Here is a 22,078-nt window from a genome sequence, read left to right as displayed (position 1 = left end):
GTCTGGGTGGCTCAGCTGGTTGAGCGTCTGATTCTTGGTTTCAGCTCAGATCATGATCTCACGGTTCATGGGATCAAGCCCCACGTGCGGCTCTGTGCTGATGGTGTGTAGCCTGCTTGGGATTCTCTCCCTCTCTCTCAGTCAAAATAAATAAACTTTACAAATAGATAGACAGGTAGATAGATGGATGGATGGATGCCTGGGCCCTTCTGCCAGCAGTTCTGATTTCGTGGGTCTGGGTATCAGGATGTTTCAGGAGCTCTGTGAGTAATTCAAAAGTGCAGCCACAGTCAAGCCCCATTGGTTCAATCGATACAGAGACACATGAACATTATGTCTCCAAGGGAAGGAAGCAGGTTAATGACCACGGTCATGGACTTGGTGTTGTAAATCAAGGCTGTCTGTCTTGGCAGGAAGCCCCAAGTGAAGTCAAGTGATCAAGTTCATCCCTAACACTGACCGAGCAGGTCGAAGGTACTGTTTGAGATGTGCACGTGGGCTTGGGCTTCCAGAAAGGGGTCTGGGGAAGGAGTAGTAGCCTCATCACAAGGCTGAATCCGAAGCCAACCACTTTAAAAACCTGACACTCCAACCCCCAGCCCAGAGCTGTGCCCTTCTTTCACCGTGGCCCGGGTAAGCCAGACCCCGGCCCAGGCAGGCAGGAAGCTCAGTGCTCGGGCCGTCTTTCAAGGTGGGAAGGTCTGGGCAAACCCAATACCCTCCCAAGGTCAGGATCCCTCAGACTCAAGGCACCTGTTACATTCATACGTGTGTGTATGTGTGTGCGTGCGTGCACACACACCCTCATACCCACCCACACACACAGAATGAGTGTCCCAGATACCGACACCTCCCTTTACACACCGTCCCCTCTGCCTGGATGCTCCTTCCCCAGACACCCACATCGCTCGTTCGCCTCCTACAGGTTGTGGCTAGAACGCACAGAAGAATGCAACCCCCCACCCTGGCCGGCACTCCCAACCACCCAAACCCCTACTGTATTTCTCTCCGGTCCTTACACCTGCTGACATAATACATGTTTTATTCATTAATGTTAGTCCTCTCCCCCAACCAGAAAGCAAACTCTGGGGCGCCTGGGTGGCTCAGTCAGTTAAGCGTCCGACTCCTGATTTTGGCTCACGTCATGATCTCACGGTTCCCGGGATCGAGCCCCATGTCAGGCTCTGTGCTGCCAGCACGGAGCCTGCTTGGGGTTCCCTCTCTCCCTCTCTGCCCCTTCCATGCTCACACACTCTCTCTCAAAATAAATAAATAAACTTAAAAAAAAAAAAGAAAGTAAGCTTCACGTGAGGACGGACTTTTGCTCACTGCTGAATCCTCAGTGCCTCTACTGATTAATGCCTGGAACACAGTAATAATAATAACAATAAATAATAACGTCCAACACTTGAAATAGTGCTTACTATGTGCCAGGTGCTTTGTGGAGGGCTTTGCAGATATGGACCAATTGGTTGGTGCTCAATGAACATTTGCCCCCAGCATGGAGATTAACACACACCACAGGGTGTTTGGTTAAAAAGAGCACAGGAGCGCCTGGGTGGCTCATTCGGTTAAGCATGTGACTCTTGACTTGGCTCAGGTCATGATCTCGTGGTTTGTGAGATCAAGCCCTGCCTTGGGCGCTGCACTAACAGAGTGGAGCCTGCTTGGGATTCTCTCCCTCTCTCTCTGTCCCTCTCCCACAGGCACCCTCTCTCAAAAGAAGTAAATAAACTTCAAAAAAAATAAATAAAAATTAAACAAAAAGAGGACAGACGTTGGCAGTAGCCTGCCTGACAATATCCAAATCCTAGCCCACGCTGGGTGACCTCAGCAACTGTCCTAGGATCTTGGAGCCTTTCCGGTAAACCGGGGATGGTAATACCCCCACTGCACAGAGTGGAGGTGAGGGCACGGGGTGGCCAGCCCGGGAGGAGCTCCCGGAAACCCCAGCAGGCGTGTGAGCCCCCTCCACCGCCCGGCACACGGAGCCGTAAGACACACACACACACCCATCTCTGGAGCCACGTGAACAGCAGGGGTCGTGACCTGCTCTTCCAAAAGCAAGCGTGTGCATGCATGTGTGTGTGTTTCTCCCACAAATACCCCTAGAAAGGACCACAAGAAAGTCGTCACGCCCCTTCCCCATCTTTCCTTGGCCAGGTAGAGGCATCTGTCTGTCTGTCTGTCTGTCTCTCTCTCTCTCTCTCTCTCTCTCCTTCCCTCTTTTTCTCTCTCCCCAGTCCCCGAGCTCTGAGGGCTTCCCAGAAGCACCTCCTCTCCCGCAGGCCTTAGGGGTGTTAACCTTTCTGCTCCCACAGAGCCCAAGAAGCAGGGGGGAGAAGGAGCTCGCGGGGCAGGGCGCAGCCTGGCTCAGAGGCTGGGCGGGCCGCCGTGCGATTGGCCCAGGGGGGTCACCCCATGGGAGGAGTCTCAGCGGCCTGGGCCCAGAAGCTGGCACACGGTTGGGAAGGAGGTGGCGACGGTGCAGGGCTCACCTCACTCTGCTCCCTAGGCCCCAGCTCTGGGCCCTGTGAGCTGCAGGCCGCCTGCCAGTGGGGGCTGTGAGGCTGAGGGCCGCGCAGCGCACGGAGGGTGGGGAGGGGCAGGTCACTTGGTGCCACGGCGCCCCTGTGCGGTCACACGGAGCCACGTTCAAATTCCAGCCCCTGACTGGGAACGGGTCACTCGATCCCCCTGTGCCTCGTGCCAGAAAGTCCCCCACATCCCCTGAGCCCCTCCTCACTGAGCCAGATGCCGGGGCGGGGGGGGGGGGGGGCTCCTGTTCTCATCTGCAAAACCAGCTCACCCCCAACGTTGCTGTGGGCATTAAATGAGACAAGGTGGGTCAAGTGGTCAAGATAAGGTGGGTCAAGTGGTCAAGATAAGGTGGGATAAGGCACTGGTCAAGTCCAGTGCCTGGCACTTGCACAACCCCCACCCTGCAATGTTCAGTCTGTTAGATTTGTCCTTTGGGATTTTTGGTCTTTTTCTTTTTCTTCTTCTTTTTTTTAATATAAGACAATAGGAGACTGAGATTCACTTGACAGAATTTGGCTTCGCAGGCAACTCAGACTCCCTCAGACCTCCAGTCCAGGGCTCACACTTAACCTCCATTAACCCACTTATTTGGGCGTAAGGGGTCAAGGCAGGGGTCGCCAGTGCAAGGGAGGAGGAATGTCCTCTTTCTCAGCTTCCGGAATGTGGCTCAGAGAGGGAGCCAGTGGGAGGCAGATGGTGGGCCACACGCCCTCAACCCTCCTCCCCCAACCGAACTTCTTTCTGTTAACCGACCCCCCTCCAGGCAGATCCCCAGCCACCAGGGCCTCCGTGCAGGGGGTCTCAGAGGTGGGAGCCCCACGCGCGAAGTCAGGAGACCCAGATTCCCGTCGAAACCCTAACACAAACCAGCTGTGGAACCCACACCCCCACTCAGCCACTGGGCTGCACTGGCGATTTCCTCATCCGGCAAATGGGGACCGGGGCCTACGCTCCCCCACTGGCTAGGATGCTATAAGGCTCCTGGACCAGGTGATGTACGCTATACCTCAAAGCATCATGGGTCTGCCCCGTGCGCCTGGAGCCACTTCCCTGAGACCCAGCCTGAGACCTGTTAGCTGCAGGTATGGCTCTCTGTGTTGTTGTTGTTTTTTCAACGTTTATTTATTTTTGAGAGAGAGAGAGGGCAGGGGAGGGGCAAAGAGAGAGGGAGACACAGAACTCGAAGCAGGCTCCAGGCTCTGAGCTGTCAGCACAGAGCGCAACGCAGGGCTTGAACTCACAAATCGTGAGATCGTGACCTGAGGTGAAGTCGGACGTCCAACTGACCGAGCCACCCAGGCGCCCCTTGATTTGGTTTTTAAGTCTTCAAGTCAAGTTTTAAGTCTTCAAGTTCAAGTCAAGCCCCTTCAGATGTCGGGGAGTCCCAGTACACAGCCTTCTGGAGCATCTTGAGGATGCTCTAGATAGTGAACAGATGTTTCCGGAAAGGTCTGTGGGGTAGGTGTTTCAGGTTTTAGGAGCCACACGGTCTCTGTCACAACTACTCAACTCGGTCACGGCAGTGCAAAAGTAGCCACAGACAACAAGGAAATGTATGGGGTGGGGGGGTCCTGTGTTTCAATAAAACTTTATCTACAAAAACAGGCCAAGAGGGGGCAGAGTTGGCTCTGGAGCCAGAAGTTTGAGACCCCCTGCCTGTAGCCCATCACAGAGGGAGCCCCAGTCATCAGAAACAGCCCATCTCCTACAAGGCTAATGCTCCTCTGAGGTTTCCTGCATTTAGAGAATAATTTCTCTACTGCTCTGCTACTCAAAGTGTGGTCTGTGTACCAGCATCACTGGGTTCTGAGTGCCTATTAGAAATGTTGGGGCACCTGGGTGGCTCAGACATCCGACTCTTGATTTCAGCTCAGGTCATGATCTCACGGTTTGTGGGTCTGAGCCCTGAGTCGGGCTCTGCGCTGAGAGTGCAGAGCCTGCTTGGGATCGACTCTCTCCCTCTCTCCCTGCCCCTCCCCCACCAAGATAAGTAAATACACTTAAAAAGAAATGCAGGGTATAGGCCCTACCCCCGAGCTACCCAGGGAATCTGCATTTTAACAAAACCCTCAAGTAATCCCATGCACATTAAAGTTTTAAGATGGCAGGACAGCGTCGGATTCGTAGCTGGAGGCAGATCTCCCTGGCCGCCATTTGCAGGGTGGACAGAGGGGACCAAGATGGCCAGTGGGCAATGGAGAGGCAGAGGACCCACATCGAGGTGGGATGGAGAGACACAGAAGTCACAAGGTCACGGGACTACTGAGAAAGCAAAGCAGGGGGCAATGGTAACGGATGGGAGCACGCCAAGGGAGGAGAGGCCAGATTTCACACACCTCAGCCTGCCCGGCCCCTTAAAATCAGTAGGAACCGCCTAGAAGACAGGTGGGGGCGCCACCAGCCTGGGTTCGAATGCCAACAGCACCCTGCTGAGCATGTGGCCTTAGCAAATCGCCAAGAGAAGGAGACAGAGAATCCCAAGGAGGCTCTGTGCTGTCAGTGCAGAGTTTAACCCGGGGCTTGACCTCACCAACAGTGAGCCGAAATCAAGAGTCAGATGCTTAACAGACTGAGCCGCCCAGGCGCCCTGACCAGAGCACTTTCTGTCTGTTCATCTGTCCCTCCATGTATTCGTCTATCTACTTAATTATTTACTGCCTTTTTTTTTTTTTGGCCAAGCCTTAAGCCAGGAGACCAGGGCTCCTCAGCCTTTGCACTACTGACATCTGAGGAAGGGGAGTTAACACAAGAAAAGCCATGAGAACCCTGGCTACACACAGGAAGCTTAGTCTTTAGAGATTACGGTTAATCTTCTCTTTTTCCCTCTTGCACCCCGATGGCCAAGCAGACCGTGATCAGCCACCCTCAGCCCTTGCAGGGGAGCAGCTGAGGGCAAACCTCCTCCCCCCCCTCACCCCATCCCTCTGTGTGCGCAATTGCCAGGTCCGCCTAGGCCAAAACCAACCTCGAGGCTCAGCGGAAAAGTGCCCTGATATTCCTGGCTGGAACAGAAATCCATCCAAAGGCTTTGAAAGTCGGGGGGAGGAGGGGAAGGGGTCCAACGAGGTTGTTTGCCATGTAAAACTATCTGCCGGCGTCTTGTCTTGTGACAGCAGAGAAAGCATCTAAGGCCAGGAAATTATTTTTGACGTGGAGGAAAAAAAATTTGCATTTAGCAGTTCCAGCCGGCCTGAGGCTTCTGGATGCTTTGTGCAACCTTGCAAATTCATTGTTTTCCAAACTGCGCGAAGCCAAGGGGTTTCCAAGGAGATGCCTGGCTCAAAGGCAGCTTTCTCAGCTCAGGAAGGGAGAAGGCCGCTAGGAATCCTTTTGCTGGTCAAATGGTGGAAGGTTTTCAAGTGCAGCCAAGGCCAGGGGCAAGGAGAGTGAGGACAGGAGTGTTCTGGAGCAACCACACCAGAAACTCAGGTCGTGAAGGCTCCGGAGCATGGTGTCCCAAACTCGGCACCTTGACATGCGGAGACAGATATGTCATTGTTGTGGGGGCCTGTCCTGCGCCTTGTGGAGTGTTTATCGTTATTCTTAGGTTCTACCCATTATCTGTCAGTCCCACGCCTGCCTCCCAAAACCTCTCCAGACACTGGTAAATACCACTGGGGAGGAAATTCACCCCCGGTGAAGAGCAGGATAGATGTTGACTAAGCCCTGCTCCCGGTCAGGGCTGTCCAATACAAACACCAGCTGCTGAGAGGCTGTCTGAGGTCAGGGGTCCTGCGAGTCCTGGAGGGGTTTAGACACTGGTGGAGTCTCCCTGCTAGAGAGGACACTTGTGTGAGTAGGAAAATTCATGGCAATCCACTAGCGCAGGCCTTCAAGCGTCTCCTTAACATTTATCACAATTTCTAATTAATTGTTTATTTTTTTAAAAACCAGTCTCCCCCAGTAGAACGGAAGCCCCCTTCCGGGCAGGGATCTTGTCCGGTTCGCATTATATCCTCAACACCTAAAGAGTCTAGTACATAAGATGTGCTAAGCAAACAGCTGCAGAGGGAGGGGATTAACACCCATCCGTTGCACATCCACGCCTGGGATACACCTGGAGAACTTGTTAAAACGCAGATGGATGGGCCCCAGAGTTTCTAATTCAGAAGGGCTGGAAGGGAGCCCAACAATTTGCATTTCAAATACATTATTGGGTGAGGCTGATGCCTCTGGCCCAAGGACCACACTCTGAGAAAACACGGGTCTGAACTCGGAACCTCTGGTTCTCCATCTTGGCTGGGGGTAGCTCACAAGGTTGGATGCCCGGGGCCACACCCCAACCACTTAAATCAAAATCCCTAGAGGTGAGACCCAGGCATGTGGGTGGTTCCAGTGTGCAGCCAAGCACAAGAACTGCTCACCTGCCCCTTCCCCTCTGATCTCACAGCTGGCATGGATTACTCCTGTCGCATACATCGAGACACGGAGATTCAGAGGAGTTAGTTACTTTCCCAAGATCCCTTGGCTGCACCAAAATTCATCCCTGGTCTTCTGACTCCAGATGCCATGTTCTTTCTGCCACCTTGCCGTTCCTCCCTCCGGATCAGAGATCAGACTATGGTTTTTTTACCATCCTTCCAGCTGATACTCACGGGGCACCAATACAGTCACCGACACAGCTGTTTTTTGTTTTTGTTTTTCTCACAAACGTCTGCCAAACATCACTGCTCCCATTCGAGAGATGGGGAAACCGAGGCACAGAGTGGTGAAGCAATCCGGCTTTGGCCATTTAGCCAGAAAGCGCTAGAGCCAGAACTCAACGCAGCCATCCACACTGCACCGTGGGGCTGACACACGGGGGGGGGGGGGGGGGGGGGGGATGAAGGATGTCGAGATGCAAGAAAATTCTGGACCTGGACAAGGCAAGCAGATGCAACAGCTAGGAGCATACAAGAGGCTGGGCGGTGGCTCCCGAGCAGACAAACAGCCAAGGACCCAAGAGTGGACAAGTCACACCTTGGAAGAAATTAGGAAACCGCTAGGTGCTCTCTGCCTGGGCCAGGCTGCCTCTTACAGGCTTCCTGTCTCCGCAGGAACCAATCCCAGCGATTGCCCCACCCCCGGCTTCCAGTCGAAGCGTGTGATTGGCTAACACCAACTACAGCTCCGGCGGTGGGAGGAGGGAAGGAATAGCTTCCCTGAGCCTTGACGGTGCTCGCAGAGTGACCTCAAGACAGCTTCCTTTGTATGGTTCCCCCCAACGGACCCTTGCTGGTTCTGTCCCATTTTCTCCCCACCTCTCCTGTCCCATCCCTCCAACTTCCGGCGTTTGTTGGACACCTTCCCAGCTCCAGACCTCTGCTCTGTCTTCCCGGTTCCAGCAGCTTCTCTCCCATTTGTTCAGTGTCAGTGCGGACAGATAATGGGTGACACGGTCCCCCCACCCCCAACCATCACCTTGCCATTTGGCACAGGCCTCAGAACCGCCCATACCTGAGCTCTCGGTGGGGGGGGTGGGGGGGGTGCCCGGGGGGGTGCCCCTCACGCTGAGTGTCCCCAGGCACACGTGGCCCAGGTACAGCAAGGAGACCTCGGATCCCTTCTGGGGCAAAGCGGAGCATCAGGCAGAGACCTACCGCATGCCGCCCCGAGGCTTTTCCTGAGTTAACCTGCCACAACCCACACCATCTTCACAATTATTTCCGATTTTTCTTCAAATCAACTCCCTTGACAAGCGTTACTTGAAATGGGATCTTTATTTTATTGCCACAAGTGGAAAACGCATCTCCCTGGCCATTAACAGAGGCTACCATAACAAGAGAGAAAATGGAAAAAAGCAGCGAAGTCTCACTCAGTTCTGTTGCCTTTAAAGGTTCAAAGCCTGCCCGAGACTGGTTGGCTGTCAGATAGAAAGGTGGTCAAGGCAAATCAGTATCACGTCAAGGCCTGACGCCCTCGGCAGGCCTGATGGAGAAACCCCGCAAAGGGAACTTTCTCACCGAGCTGCAGTGGTGTTCAAGGCCTGGCCCTTGCCCCCCCCCCACACCAGACTGCCCTCTAAACTGGGCCAGTTTTAGAAAGAGCCGTCAGTAGCTTGGCTGTGGGTACCCGTGCTGGACAGGATCCGGCTGCTTGCAAACCACGAAAGTATTTCCCACTCCACAATGGGTTCCAGACCTCCTTGGACAAACAGAGGGGCTGGCAGAGGGGTGAGGCCCTCACCCCTCAGACGCTGTGCCTTCCTGCCCTGGCCCGGCCTCCCAGGGAAAGCGTGTTCTGCTGGTGTTAATGACCCCTTGGAAAGCAAAACTCCACAGACACCCCAGAATGAAAGCACAGGCTTTCAAGGTTAAAACTCACAGTCCCTCTGCATTCTGTTAAACTCTTTCCATGCCCAGCTGCTTTATTCATCTGCTTTCCGGCATTTCCTCCCACGCACTGAGCAAAACAGGCCAATGCACGAGCCTACTGGAACCCGGGGAGGGGCCCAGATGAGCGAAGTGGGCAGTGATGGGATGTGGTGGGGACCCAGGCAAACTGCAGGGCCCAGGCCCTGTCCGAAAAGGTGGCGGCCACTCAAGTCCTGCCCGCTGTTCCCCTGTGGAAACCTGAGCTCAGAGTTGCTAGAGCTACCTGTTTTTCAATGGAACCTGAACTTGAACTCACGAACCGCGAGATCACAACCAGAGCCAAAAACAAAGAGTCGGACGCTTAGCCGACTGAGCCGCCCAGGCAACCCTACCAAAATACTAAAAGCAAAAAAGCCAAAAAACAACTCTAGCAGAGTATGTAAAAACATAGGGACATAAATGTCCGTAGCACATTTATAGGTTGCAACCCGAACTGGAAACAACTTCACGCCCTTCAACAGGTCAACGGATAACTGCTGAACAATAAGGAGTAAACTAGGACCCTCCCTTATGCTGAGTGAAAAAGCCAAATTAAAAAAAAAAAAAAAAGCGTACAGGGTAGGTGTCCCTTTATAATGTGGTCTACAAAATGCAAATTTGTCTGTACTGACAGAAAGCAGATCAGTGGTTGTGGGGGGTGGGGAAGAGATGACAGGCACAAGAAAGCCTTTCATACATTGACTACCTTGACTCAGGTGATGGCCTCGTGACATTTATTTGTCAAAACCACTCACATTGTACACTTGAAATATGTGTGGCTAATTATGCATCAGGGATAAAGCTGTTAAAAGAAAAATGTGAGGGGCCAAAGAGCAGGCCCAAGACTCCTAGTGTTTGTCCTTGGACTTAAAACCACCCAGCCAGCGTTTACTTGATGTGCCGGGCGCCATGCATTTCGCGAGGCGCTACATTGCAAAGGGGAGGGGCCGCTGAGAAGTTCTCAGGACCACGGTGGGGCAGAGCAGCCTGCTCAGGGTGAACATGGGGATCCGCGGACACTGGCAGTTTCTATCCAGACAGAGGCTGCACTCTCGGGCCAAACTCCCAAGGTTTTCGGAAGAATCCAAAGCGGTTGAACTTTTTTTCAAGGTAAACCAAATGCCCTCTTAACCAGCTGCCAGCTAGTCCATGGAAAGTACCAAAGGCAAACAGGGCAGCAGGGAGGCCACAGCAGTAATCCAGGCAAAACATGGTGGAGGCTGGGCCAGGGTGGAGGCAGAGGGGGCAGAGAGAAGCAATGAGATTCTGAAAATAGAACCAACCGGATTTGCTGATGGAGCGGACGTGGGGTGGGAGAGGAAGAGAGGCATCCAAGTGGTCTCCAAGGTTTGGGATGGAGCACCTGGAAGCACCTGGAAGCACCTGGAAGCATCTGGAAGCATCTGGAAGCATCTGGAAGCCGGAGCCACAGAGGGAGATGGGAGGGCTCCAGGTGCAGCAGGGAGCAGGGTGGAAGTCCTCAGGGTGAAGCTTGCTCCTGTTTGCTGCCCTTGATGACAAGAAAGCTCACCGCGCATGCAGGGAGACAGCTGTCCACGGCAAGTCGAGAAATCCGACTTCTCTCTTTGACAGCCTGACAGAGGCTGCGCTTCTGGCTTATCCTGGTCCCCCAGCTCCTGGCGTCCTCATTTGCTCCGACCACACCAACGCTCAAGATGGGAAAATGGGATTTTGACTCGTCAAAATCATGACCCACCGAGGGGTGGCAGAAACCCCAGGAGGGGCGTTTGCCTCTGCACGAAGCAGGCTGACCCGCAGGAGGGGGTAAGCAGGCCCCATCCGTGGAGGGAGGGCTGACAGGGCTCGGCTCGGAAGTTTGGAAAGCAGATGCCATCAGGGCAAATCTGATTAGACTGGAGGGCCGAGGTTTGCCTTTTAGAAGGGTTTGGTTCCCCCTAGTATTGAGTCTGGAAGGGAGGAGGACAGGGAGGACGAAGAGGGAGGGAGAGAAGGGGAGGAGATGGCTGCATACCCAGATGTCTGTCGAAGCCAACTCGCTCTATCACCTCCAGTCCAGCTATTTCCTCCTGGCAGCACTTAAACCTTGCCCCCGCCCGCCCCAGCCTGTTCAAACCACAGACCCTCAGGCCCCTGACCTGCTCAGCCAGAATCTGCCTTTCAACGAAATACCGGGGTACTACCGGCCATTAGCGCACATGCAGAGATATTTGACACGCAGGGGTCTACGCTGCTGTTTTCACCTTCCCCCTCCCACCACTCGTCACACAACTAACAACTCTTTCTTCAAGTAAATTCAATTGTTAAAAAAAAAACCAAAACTTAAATGCATTGATTCGAGTATAAAATTTTACATCACTATCGTCAGGGGAAAATCAGCATCATCTGCCGTAAGTGCAAGTAACCATAAAAATGGACGAAACCATGGAAAACCATGTTGTTCACACTGGCCAGGGGCACTGGCCACAGTGTGAGCCACAGTCAGTTAAGTGTCTGACTCTTGATTTCAGTTTAGGTCATGATCGAATGGTTTTTGAGTTCGAGCCCCACATCGGGCTCTGTGCTGACAGTGCGAACCTACTTAGGATTCTCTCTCTCTGCCCTTACCCAGCTCATGCGTGCATGCTTGCTCTCTCTCTCTCTCTCTCTCTCTCAAAATAAAGAAATAAAATACACTTAAAAAAAAAAACTGGCCAGACATTGCTGCCTGCCCCCAAGTTCTTAGCTGGAGGCTGGTGCTCTCTATTTAAAACAGGCAAAGAAGGCATTCTAGCATCTGATCGGGACTTCCCTCTTGAGATCACTTAAAGGACTCAGAAAAGATGGAAGGAGGAATCACTTTCTCGCTCGTAACACACACAGCGTCACCTCCCCTGCCAGGGCCTGGCTCCCATACTTCAGGATCAGCACTGTTCTAGCGCAGTGTCCCCATACCTCCCCCAACCCTGCGCCTTTCCCCCATTTGAGGGTCCACCTCCTATGAGGCATGTTCAACTCTGTCACTGGATGCAGGTGAGGACTTAAGCTGATCTGGAGCCCCCGGGGGCCCCCGCTCTCAACAGCAGCAGCCTGTTCCCAGGCCATCAACTGCTTCAGCCCGGAGAAGTCACCAGCCTCTCTCCTAGCAGAGGTCAACAGGACTGAGGCACACCACAGGCCCGAAAGTGCAAGGGGGAAATTCAAGGACGGGGCCCAGAATGAGTTACAAGGTTTGGGCTGTGGCCTTGGGGACGGAAGCCTAGGATCATGGTACACAGCTAAGGCTGTCTTCTAAACCCCTGCTGGACTCAAAGTCTGCGTGGGGAATTGTGTAGACCTGGCCGTTCTAAGTGGATTCCTAGGACCACTTGGGCAAATACTTGCTCTGTAGCACAGGGGCGGATGGGGCCCTAGAATTCTCCGGAAAGGCTTCTTGCCAAAAGGAATCAGGCTGAGCTCAACAATGAACAGTTAAAACTTTGTTTTTTTAAGTTTATTTGAGAGAGTGAGTAAGCACGTAAGGAGAGGGGAGGAGAGGGAGAGAGAGGGAGAGGGAGGGAGAGGGAGAGAGAGGGAGAGGGAGAGAGAGGGAGAGGGAGAGAGAGGGAGAGGGAGGAGGAGAGAGAGGGAGGGAGAGAGGGAGGGAGAGAGAGGGAGGGAGAGAGAGGGAGGGAGAGAGAGGGAGAGAGAGAGAGGGAGAGAGAGAGAGGGAGAGAGAGAGAGGGAGAGAGAGGGAGAGAGAGAGAGGGAGAGAGAGAGAGGGAGGGAGGGAGGGGGAGGGAGGGGGAGAGAGAGATAGAGAGAGAGAGAGAGAGAGAGAGAGAGAATCCCAAGCAGGTTCTGAGCTGTCAGCGAAGAGCCAACATGGGGCTTGAACCCACGAACTGTGAGATCACGACCTGAGTCAAAACCAAGAGGCAGACGCTTAACCAATTGAGCTGCCCAGGTACCCCAGAACAGTTATAACTTTAAAGGGAGCACCCTCAGGGGCGCCCGAGAAGTTCAGCTGGTTAAGCGTCTGCCTCTTGGTTTTGGCTCAGGTCATGATCTCACAGTATGTGGGTTCAAGCCCACGTTGGGCTGTGTGCTGACTGCTCAGAGCCTGGAGCTTGCCTCGGATTCTGTGTCTCCCTCTCTCTCTGCCCTCCCCTGCTTGCACTCGCTCTCTCTTTCAAAAGTAAATAAACATAAAAAAAAATTTTTTTAACGCCTATTAATAAAATTCCACATGATTGCAAAAAGTCTCTGATCAGCGGGAATGAGACTGTTAGTAATAATCCCAAACTTGCCCGGAGAAATTTAGGGAAAAGGCTGTGCTCCCCACCTCCACCCAAAAGACAGTTTTCCTTCACCATTGATAATATAAATACTTTGAGTCAGCTTCTATCGAATGTTTACCACACGCCAAGCACTGCACACAAGACTCCACACCTTAATCCACTTTCTTTGAGTAATGTCCTCAAGGAGGAATTCTCGTTCCCGGTTTCACGGGTGAGAAACCAGCCCCTGAAACCCACCAAAGGAACTTCCCGCGTCACCTCCAGGCCTCAGACTTTGTGCCACGAAACATGCCAACCAACGTGCGGCATTTGACCCACAATAAAAAACGTCTCATTAAAAGAAAATGCTTGTGCAATAACCGAAAGGTGGAAGCGATCCCCGTGTCCCCCTGGAGAAATGGATCCACGGCGTACACATCCGGTGAGATACTGTCCAGCCTTATGACAGAAGGACATTCTGACATGATCTACTGCACGGAGGGACCTCGGAGACACTGTACCCAGTGAAATAACCCCGTCACAAAGGAACAAAGGGTGTATGATTCTACCGGTGCAAAATACCCAGAGCAGTCAATTCATAACAGACGGGAAGTAGGATGGCAGCTGCCAGGGACACAGGGGACGGGGGAGTGGCCTCGTGGGCAGGGAGTTCAATTAAACACGGGAGTTCTTTTCAGTTGGGGAAGACGCAAAAACGTTCCGGAGACAGACGGTGGTGGTGGTCGCACCACAATGAGCGGGAGCTTTGCACGAGTGAACTCTACACGTAATAATGATTGTTACGGACTGAACAGTTTGTGTCTCCCAAAATTCACGGCAAAACCTAATCCCCACCGTGACGGTAAAAAGACGTGGGGGTCTGTGAGAAGTGATTAGGTCATCAGGAGGCTCACGAATGGGATGGGTGTGCCCTGATTAGAGAGACCTCAGAGAGCTGCCTCAAAAATCCCTTCTGCCGGGACACCACGAGAAGACGATGTCTGTGGACCAAGAACTGGCCCGCCACCAGACAATGAATCGGCCAGTGCCTTGATACCGATGCTTAGGATCATGAGGGATAAATGTCTGTTGTTTATAAGTCTATGGTATTTTTGCTAGAGCAGCCTGAACAGACTAAAACAATTGTACATTTTTTGTTATGTTTGTTTTACCACAATAACAGGACAGTTCTTCCCGGAAGAAGGAAGGAAGGAAGGCAGGCAGGCAGGAAGGATGAAGGAAGGAAGGGAGGGAGGGAGAAGGGAGGAGGGAGGGAGGGAGAGAGGGAGGGAGGGAGGAAGGAAGGAAGGAGGGAGGAAGGAAGGAAGGAAGGAAGGGAGAAGGGAAGAGGGAGGGAGGAAAGAAGGAAAGAAGGGAGAAAGGAGGAGGGAGGAAGGAAGAAGGAAGGAAGGAAGGAAGGAAGGAAGGAAGGAAGGAAGGAAGGAGGAAGGAAGGAAGGAGGGAGGAAGGGAGAAGGGAGGAGGGAGGAGGGAGGAAGGAAGGAAGGAAGGAAGGAAGGAAGGAAGGAAGGAAGGAAGGAGAGAGAAAGAAAATTGAAATTAAAAGCATTATTCATGGATCATTCTTTTTAAAAAAACAACAGAAAATTCAACCTCGTAGATTCCTCTCCTTCATCACACAAAGATCGAAGGGGTTTCTACTATGTGCTGAGAGGTACACTAAGCAGGGGGGCTCCCTTGCTGAAACGGGGGCGATGCCCTGAAGAGACGCAGACAGACAAGCGAACCAACCAATACAGGAAAATCATAGCCACCGACACAGCGCTTACTATGTTCCAAGCACCGGTTCAGCGGGTTTATATAATCCTTCTGGCAGCTCGGAGGCCAGAACCATTATCATCTCTATTCTGCAGAGAAGGAAATTGAGACACAGAGCAGTTAAGGAACCTGTCCAGGATTGCAGAGATGGTGAAGCCAGGATTCACACCCAGGCATTCCATGCTTCTAACCCCACACTGTGGGCTGGAAGGAGCGATGATAAACTACATAAAATGCCGTTTGTAGTCAGAAAGCTACAACCTGTGGGCCACATCCGGCCCGCTGCCTACTTTTGTAAATAAAGTTTTATCGGAACGCGGCCGTGCTCGTTTGTGTACCTACTGTCTGTGGCCCATCTACAGGAACAGAACTGAGTCTGTGACAGAAAGTGTACGGTCTGCAGAGCTGAAAATAGAATCGGGCCCTTAACAGACAAAGTTCCTCAACCCTGTTCTGGAAAGATTAACAGAAAAATCTCCAGTAAAGGGGGGAGGGAAGGCATAGACGTCAACTCTGTCTTCTGAAGATATCTCCCATCTCTCCCCTCCCCCACCCTGGCACAGGCAGCCATCCCCTCGCCCGGACGCCTTCCAGAGCCGCTTAACCATTTCCCCTTGAGCACTCTTCTCCTCTGCAGCCCTTTGTCCATCCAGGAAGGAAAGAGATCCACCTGGGGATAAGACTGGAGCCCAGTGCCTTTTGCTTAAAACCCTTCGAAGGCTCGCTACTGTTCTCAGAGCAAAATCCGGACCCTTCACCAGGACCTGCCAGGACCGTATGACCCGAGCCTGCTCCGTGCTCCAAGTTCATCCTCCACGCGTCCTTTGCACTTGCTGCCGCTCTTGGGAATAAATAATCTTCCCAACATCCCTTGGCTGCCTAACTCCCTAGTGACCTGCTCTTGATGTAACTGTCACCTGCTACCGGAGCTATAGGGTGGTGTATGTGGAGGGCTTACACCGCCCAGCAATTTCCATTGAACCTTGCCTGCAGGCCCCTCACTGCCCCCCAAATATACATACAACATACCTTTGTGGCTATAACTATTTTATGAATGCAGGTTCAAGGCTAGTCCCCTGCCTTCCCCCTCCCCGCCCCCCCCACACCCTGCAATGGGAAGGTCATCCCTAAGTCCTTTCTGTGTGCAGATTTCACACCGCTCTCTTCCAGAATGCAAGCGCCAGGGGGATCAGGGCATTGTTTGCATGGCCCCTCCTTTCATTCCTAGCCAGCAGCCAGCACGCATCTGGCTCCCCAGGAGGCTCACCGAGTGTGTGCAGAGCAGGGAGCATGAAATCCATGCAGAGAGGATTCCCCCCCAGAGGTGAGGGGCGGCCTGTTGCGTTCGCACAGGAGCAGAGGAGAGGGCAGTACGGGGGAAGCAGAAAGACAGTGACATTAGCCCATCCTTCACCCCTGACGCTGGGGAAGCCTTTGAAGGTAAAAGGTTACACTTGCAAAGATGCTGATGTGGGCGGAGATCTGCTCGGGCCCATTTTCTGGGCCTCTGATAACTGCACCCACTCTCACCGGTCACGTTCAGCTGCAAGGCCCCGAGATGGAGTGAAGGACCCCAGGGGCCATCAGCAGCTTCTTGGGTGCTGTGGTGACAGCCGGGCCAAGCTCATCACCAGGGGCACAAGGAAAAGATTTATCCCAGATGCTCGAATCCTGGGACGCTCAGGGACCCTCGCCTTTACTGGTGGACAAGTTGGTCGACCCGGGATGGTGGGACGGGGCAGGAGGGCAGGTTGGCCAGATGCTGCTGCCGCCCTCGGGAGGAGGTGAGGATTCGGAAGCGTGGACGGTGGCCCTGGGGCGTCTCGCTTACCTTAGCCAGCTGTGTCTGGAGCTTATTCTTCACGTCTGTCACCTCGGAGATGCGGGCGCTGAAGGCCAGGTTGGTGTTAGTAAACTGCTTCCACATCTGGTCTGACAAGGTCTCCAAGAGGTTCTCAGCCTCCTCCCGCAGCTGGATGGAGTTGGCCCGCATGTTCTGTGAGTGCCTGATGTTGTCGTTACTGAACTTGGCCCAGGTCTCGGGCACGGAGACCCTGCAGGGGGCACAAAGACGAACTGAACACAGGAGAGGAATCAGGGGGCTGAAGACAGGCCTTGGGGAACCCCCGATCTGGAGAGTCTCACCTTAGGCACCCCTGACATCTGGGGTTGTCACCCATTCTCTGTTGGGGGGTGGTTCACCCTGAGCCCCCTCTACCCACTAGATGCCAGCAGTAGCTCCCCTCCAATCGCGACAACTAAAAATGGCTCCAGACATTGCCAAGTGCCCTTGGGGGAGGGGACAACTGTCCCCTCGCCCCGGTTGAGAACCACAGGGCTAATCCAAACCCCCCACTTCACAGAGGAGGCGGCTGCAGCCTAGCAAGAGCGGATCTCCCAAAGGGCACTTGGTGCCTTGTCACAGAGCAGAGATTCCTTCTAGAAGCTCCTTGTCAACTACCCTCCCCGAAGTCACAGACACAGGCCGCGAAGCAGGCCTCGGGGGCACATGCTGACTGCAGGGCTGCTTCCGTTCCGCATCGATCACTGCACAGACTCATTCATTTGACCAGAGTTCTCTGAATGCCCACCACATGCCATGATCGTTCTAGGCACTTGGGAGAGAACCATACACAAGAACATCAACCTCCCTGTCCTCAGGGCGCGAAGTTGCCAGTAGAGGAAGAAGGACATTAAATAAAGATCTGTACACAGGGAAGGACTGTAGACAGAGAGGGACTGATGGAGGTGGTCATTACGTGCCCATCAGGGTCATAAAAGGAAATAAAAAGGACGCTCAGAGGGCATTGAGGCGCCCTTGGATGAGCAAGCTCACGAAACCGTCACCACCAAAGTCGGGAAGGGCAAGGGGCGAGGGCGAGGAAGGGGTTGGGGAGCCCTGGAGGAGCACACACCCTGGCGGGGGAGGGGTGCTGGAAGAAGAAACCCCCAACATCCTTCTCTCCCTGCCCTCAGCCTCCCGCTGGTGCCCCCCCTACTGGCCGAGCCCGAGTGGGAACCCCATGGAAAGGGGGTCTGCAGCAGGCAGTCTCCACTATGGGACCGCCCACAGGGCGGCTGAAGGATGGCTCTCAAGGCAGTCCCGGAAGGCTTCTCAGGGGCGGTGAGAACTAAGCAATTCAGTTTCGACAACAGAAGGTACTTCCTGCCTGCGTACGGAAATCCTTGCAACATACAACCAATGTGTTGCATGGGGGTCCTCTCTGGGAAGCCCATGAGAAGGAGGGACACGCACTTCTCTGAGCGGACTCCAGGTCTGGGGTCAACCAGACTCGGTACCTTTTTTTTTTTTTTTTTTTAATGTCTATTCATCTTTGAGAGAGAGAGACACAGAGCTCGAGTGGGGGAGGGACAGAGAGAGAGAGGGAGACGCAGAAGCCAAAGCAGGCTCCAGGCTCCGAGCAGTCAGCACAGAGCCGGACGTGGGGCTCGAACCCAGGAATCGTGAGATCATGACCTGAGCTGAAGTCGCACGCTTAACCCACTGAGCCACCCAGGCACCCCCACTAGGTACATTTGTAAGGTCTTTTCTAGCTGGGAAGCCTCCAGTTCTTAAATAAATCATCTTTATTTTCAGGCAGTAGAGAAAAAAGTTTTCTGAAAGAGGAGTCTCTTTTCAGACATTTTAAAGCACGCTTAGATTGCATGGTGAAGAGAAATTAAAAAGCAAACATATAATATGGGATTGTCTTGTCTGTCTTTTGCAGGAGTTAAAAATCAAGCCGTAAAGGAGGTCTAAGCCTTCTGGAGATGGGAGAGGGTGCTGTGTCTGATCCTGACCTTTCATCCAACAAAGACTTGAGGCTCAGAGAGGCAAAGTGCCTTTGCCAAGGTCACACAGCTACTCACATCAGTCCAGGAAGAGGGAGGGACCAGGGACAGCAGAAAGAGACTGCAGATTGAGTCTGTCTCCTGCTGCTGAACGGGGCACTGTTCAAGGTCAGGAGCAGCAACCTCTAAGCCCTTGCCCTCCCCTGGAGCAGACAGCTGTGCTTCTGAGAGAAAATAACCAAATAACCTGCTCAATCACACTCTCCCTGGGGGGGATGTGCCAGAGGCAGCTTGTCGGCTGGTGTGCCTCCGTAGGGGGGACGTGGTTTCTGGAGCCTGTGTCCTCTAGATGCAGGAGGCAGGAAGGTGCCCAGGTAAAACACACAGGCTTGGTGACCAAGGTGGGCCCAGATTATCGCTCCTCGGCCTTTTGCCTAAGATCAAGTGCAACGTGGGCTCAGACGGGTCCAGTCACTTCAACTCTCTGAGCCTTAGCCTCCTCATTATAAAAAGGGGATAATAATGGTGCCTACCGCCCCCCGCCCCTGCCCCAGGGTTGTCAAATGACTAAATGTGAAACCCCTATCTTGGCCACCGGCAACAGCAAGCCCTTGGTAAGTGTTTATCCTTCACAAGATGCTGTTTGTAAAGTGCAGTGCCCAGCAGACTCCGCGTCTCGGCCGTGAGCTTTCAGGAAGGCATCCATTTGGGAAGGGAATCCTCCAGATTCCAGCTGTGGCTGAAGGGGCCGAGGCCCCTGAAGTCCTGCTCGCATGGCCAGCCAGCCCCACAGGGGAGTCGAGTCGCCTTGTCAGGAAGAGGAGGAGGGTCCCCAGAAGCTGCTACTGCCGGCAACCCCAAAGGGTCATTTCAACCCTTGGGTATTTACTAAGGTCCAGGAGGTGGCCCCGGGCTCCAGCCAAGGAGATGACCAAGAAATTCCTCTCCTTTCTTCCCTCCCTCCCTTTCCCCTTCCATTCATTCATTCATTCAACAGTTACTGCACACCTACTAAGTGCCAAGCACAATTTTATGTGCTAGAAGTTTTTCACTGTTTTTTTTTTTTTTTTTTTTTTTTTTTAAGAGACCAAAATAGGGGCACCTGGGTGGCTCAGGTGGTTAAGCGTCCGACTCTTGATTTCGGCTCAAGTCATGATCTCATGGCTTGGTTCATGAGATCGAGCCCCAAATAGGGATTCTCTCTCTCCCTCTCTCTGCCCTTCCCCCACTCCACACATGCACTCTCTGGTGCGTGCCCTCTCTCAAAATAAATAAACTTAAAAAAAAAATGAAACCAAGATAGATACCACCCCCCCACCTGTACCCAGAGCACCTCTCTGTCCAGCCATCATGACCCTGACCTTGGACTGCCAATCGGGAAGTTCTGCATGAAATTCCGTCAACAGTGACATGCCCATGACGTTGTCAGGCACACAGAGGCACCTAGCTCAGAGCTGCTGTGACAAGTAAATGGGGTCACGCAGCAAGCACTCAATAAATATTAGCTGCTGTCACTCCCCCACACCAGGCTCTGTGCTCCGCGCTCCCCACACCCACCTTTTTTATTCTCCTAGCAACTCTGGGAGGTGGGCACTGTTTTTATTCCAGTATAGATGAGGAGATCGGAGCCCAGAGAGATTAAGTACTTTGCCCCAAGCACTAGTGGGGAGGCTGAATCTGAAGCCAGGCATTCAGCGGAGGGCATCAGTTACTCTCCCAGCTGAGCTTGAATGCCTCCTCCTTCTGGTTACACCCGTTCTGTTTCAGAATTTGTTTGGTGGAATTGCCAGTCAGGGTGCCCGGCATGCCCTGGCCCAACGGCAGTGGCTGTGGGACCCTCACTAAGCCAATCCCTTGCACCCTCTCGATGGAATTTGAATCTTGGGTAAAAGGGGGCAAGAACAAAGAGACAGTAGTGCGCTGACAACACAGCTGATGAGCTCCCACTTCCTGGCTCATTCAAGCTGCCAGGACCTTCCCTTCCAGCCTTCTCCTGGAGTCTGTGGCTCCCCCACAGCCTTCCAGTAAATTCCATCTTGTCTGAAGTTAGCCAGATTTGGATTCTGTGGCTTGCAACTGAGGATCCCCACTCAACCACTTTGCCTCTTACTTTACTGGTGCACAATGACCTTTTGTGGTTCTTGGCAGGGGCAGACCCAGAAGCCCTCAGCTCTACCGAGCTTGGCCAGAGAGGGGGACCAAGAACCCAGGACTTACGTGCCATCGACTTTCTCCATGCCGTGGAAGAAAGTGATGCAGTCTGACGTGTTCCTCAGGTTATAGCACTTCTCATCGATAAACTGGGCCGAGCTTTTGTCCTCAAGGTCCCTCTCGAGAGCGTGCTGAGCATCTCGGTTATCCCTGTGGGGGGCAGGGATTTGTCCGTAAACTGTGCACTTGCCCAGAGTCCCTCACGCGAGGTCAGCCAGGAGGGTGGTGCAGAGCCACTGGTGAAAGCCAAGTCTCTGGACTCCCAGGAGGGTGCCTGATCTACCCTCAATGGCTTCTCCGCCTTTTTCCCACCTCAATGCCCCCACCGCATACCCAGTGCCTCCCTGTTCTTCCTTCGCCCCAATCCAAGCAGATCCGTTGTCATTTAGAACAGGGGTGGGCAGGGGCGCCTGGGTGGCGCAGTCGGTTAAGCGTCCGACTTCAGCCAGGTCACGATCACGCGGTCCGTGGGTTCGAGCCCCGCGTCGGGCTCTGGGCTGATGGCTCAGAGCCTGGAGCCTGTTTCCGATTCTGTGTCTCCCTCTCTCTCTGCCCCTCCCCCGTTTTCATGCTCTGTCTCTCTCTGTCCCAAAAATAAATAAACGTTGAAAAAAAAAAATGCTTTAAGAACAGGGATGGGCAAACATTTACTGTAAAGGGCCAAATACTAAATATCTTAGGCTTCGTGGGTCGTATGGTCTCCGTTGCAACCAGTCAACTATGCAGGAAAACGGTCTTAGGTCATAGGTAAATGAATGGGCGTGGCTGTGCCCCAATAAAACTTTGCAGAAACAGGCTACGGGCCAGATTTGGCCCTCCCAGCTGTACTTTGCTGACCTGACTTACAAGATACGAATTCACACTTTGAAAAAAGCCTGGGGTCAATTTAAATCCCTTCGCAGATCATTGTGTCGGACCTTCTGCCAGGCACAGAGGGAAAAGACATGATTAAGACCCAGTCCCTACCTTCAAGGTGCTCACAGATTTGTGTAAATTCAGTACAAATGAATAAAGAATGAGAAGGGCAACAGTAAAGGTTTGAAAAGGGTCCAAAGTAACACAGAGAAGGAAGCCACCAACTCAGGGTGAGGAAGTTTCTGAGTTGGGTTTCCTAACAGCAGCAGACAGGTGAACCGAGTTGGGTTGAGGGGATGAGAATTCCAAGCTCAGGGCACCACGTGTGTAAAAAGCAAAGAAGGTAGAGACA

General features: G+C 53.2%; 1 protein-coding gene across 3 annotated transcripts in view; it reads right to left on the bottom strand.

Annotated features, from left to right (window-relative positions):
- TEKT5 (tektin 5) overlaps positions 1 to 22,078 on the bottom strand; it is a 41,698-nt gene that overhangs the window by 11,871 nt on the left and 7,749 nt on the right. For 2 of the 3 annotated variants that reach the window (XR_006708199.1, XM_045460851.1), the window contains exons 4-5: positions 20,878 to 21,021; positions 16,700 to 16,922 (exon numbers count right to left, since the gene is read on the bottom strand). Coding sequence is in view for 2 of the 3 variants with exons in the window: in XM_045460851.1 (XP_045316807.1) it covers positions 16,700 to 16,922; positions 20,878 to 21,021 (367 nt within the window). In the remaining variant the exon portion in view is untranslated. Of the gene's footprint in view, positions 1 to 3,802; positions 3,993 to 16,699; positions 16,923 to 20,877; positions 21,022 to 22,078 lie in introns of those variants that run through there. The other variant, XM_045460852.1, reaches the window with a different exon arrangement.

The sequence above is a fragment of the Leopardus geoffroyi genome, chromosome E3, assembly GCF_018350155.1.
Source record: "Leopardus geoffroyi isolate Oge1 chromosome E3, O.geoffroyi_Oge1_pat1.0, whole genome shotgun sequence".
Taxonomy (NCBI): domain Eukaryota; kingdom Metazoa; phylum Chordata; class Mammalia; order Carnivora; family Felidae; genus Leopardus; species Leopardus geoffroyi.
The sequence above is the reverse complement of the archived record's forward strand: the minus strand, read 5'-3'. Positions and strand labels throughout refer to the sequence as shown.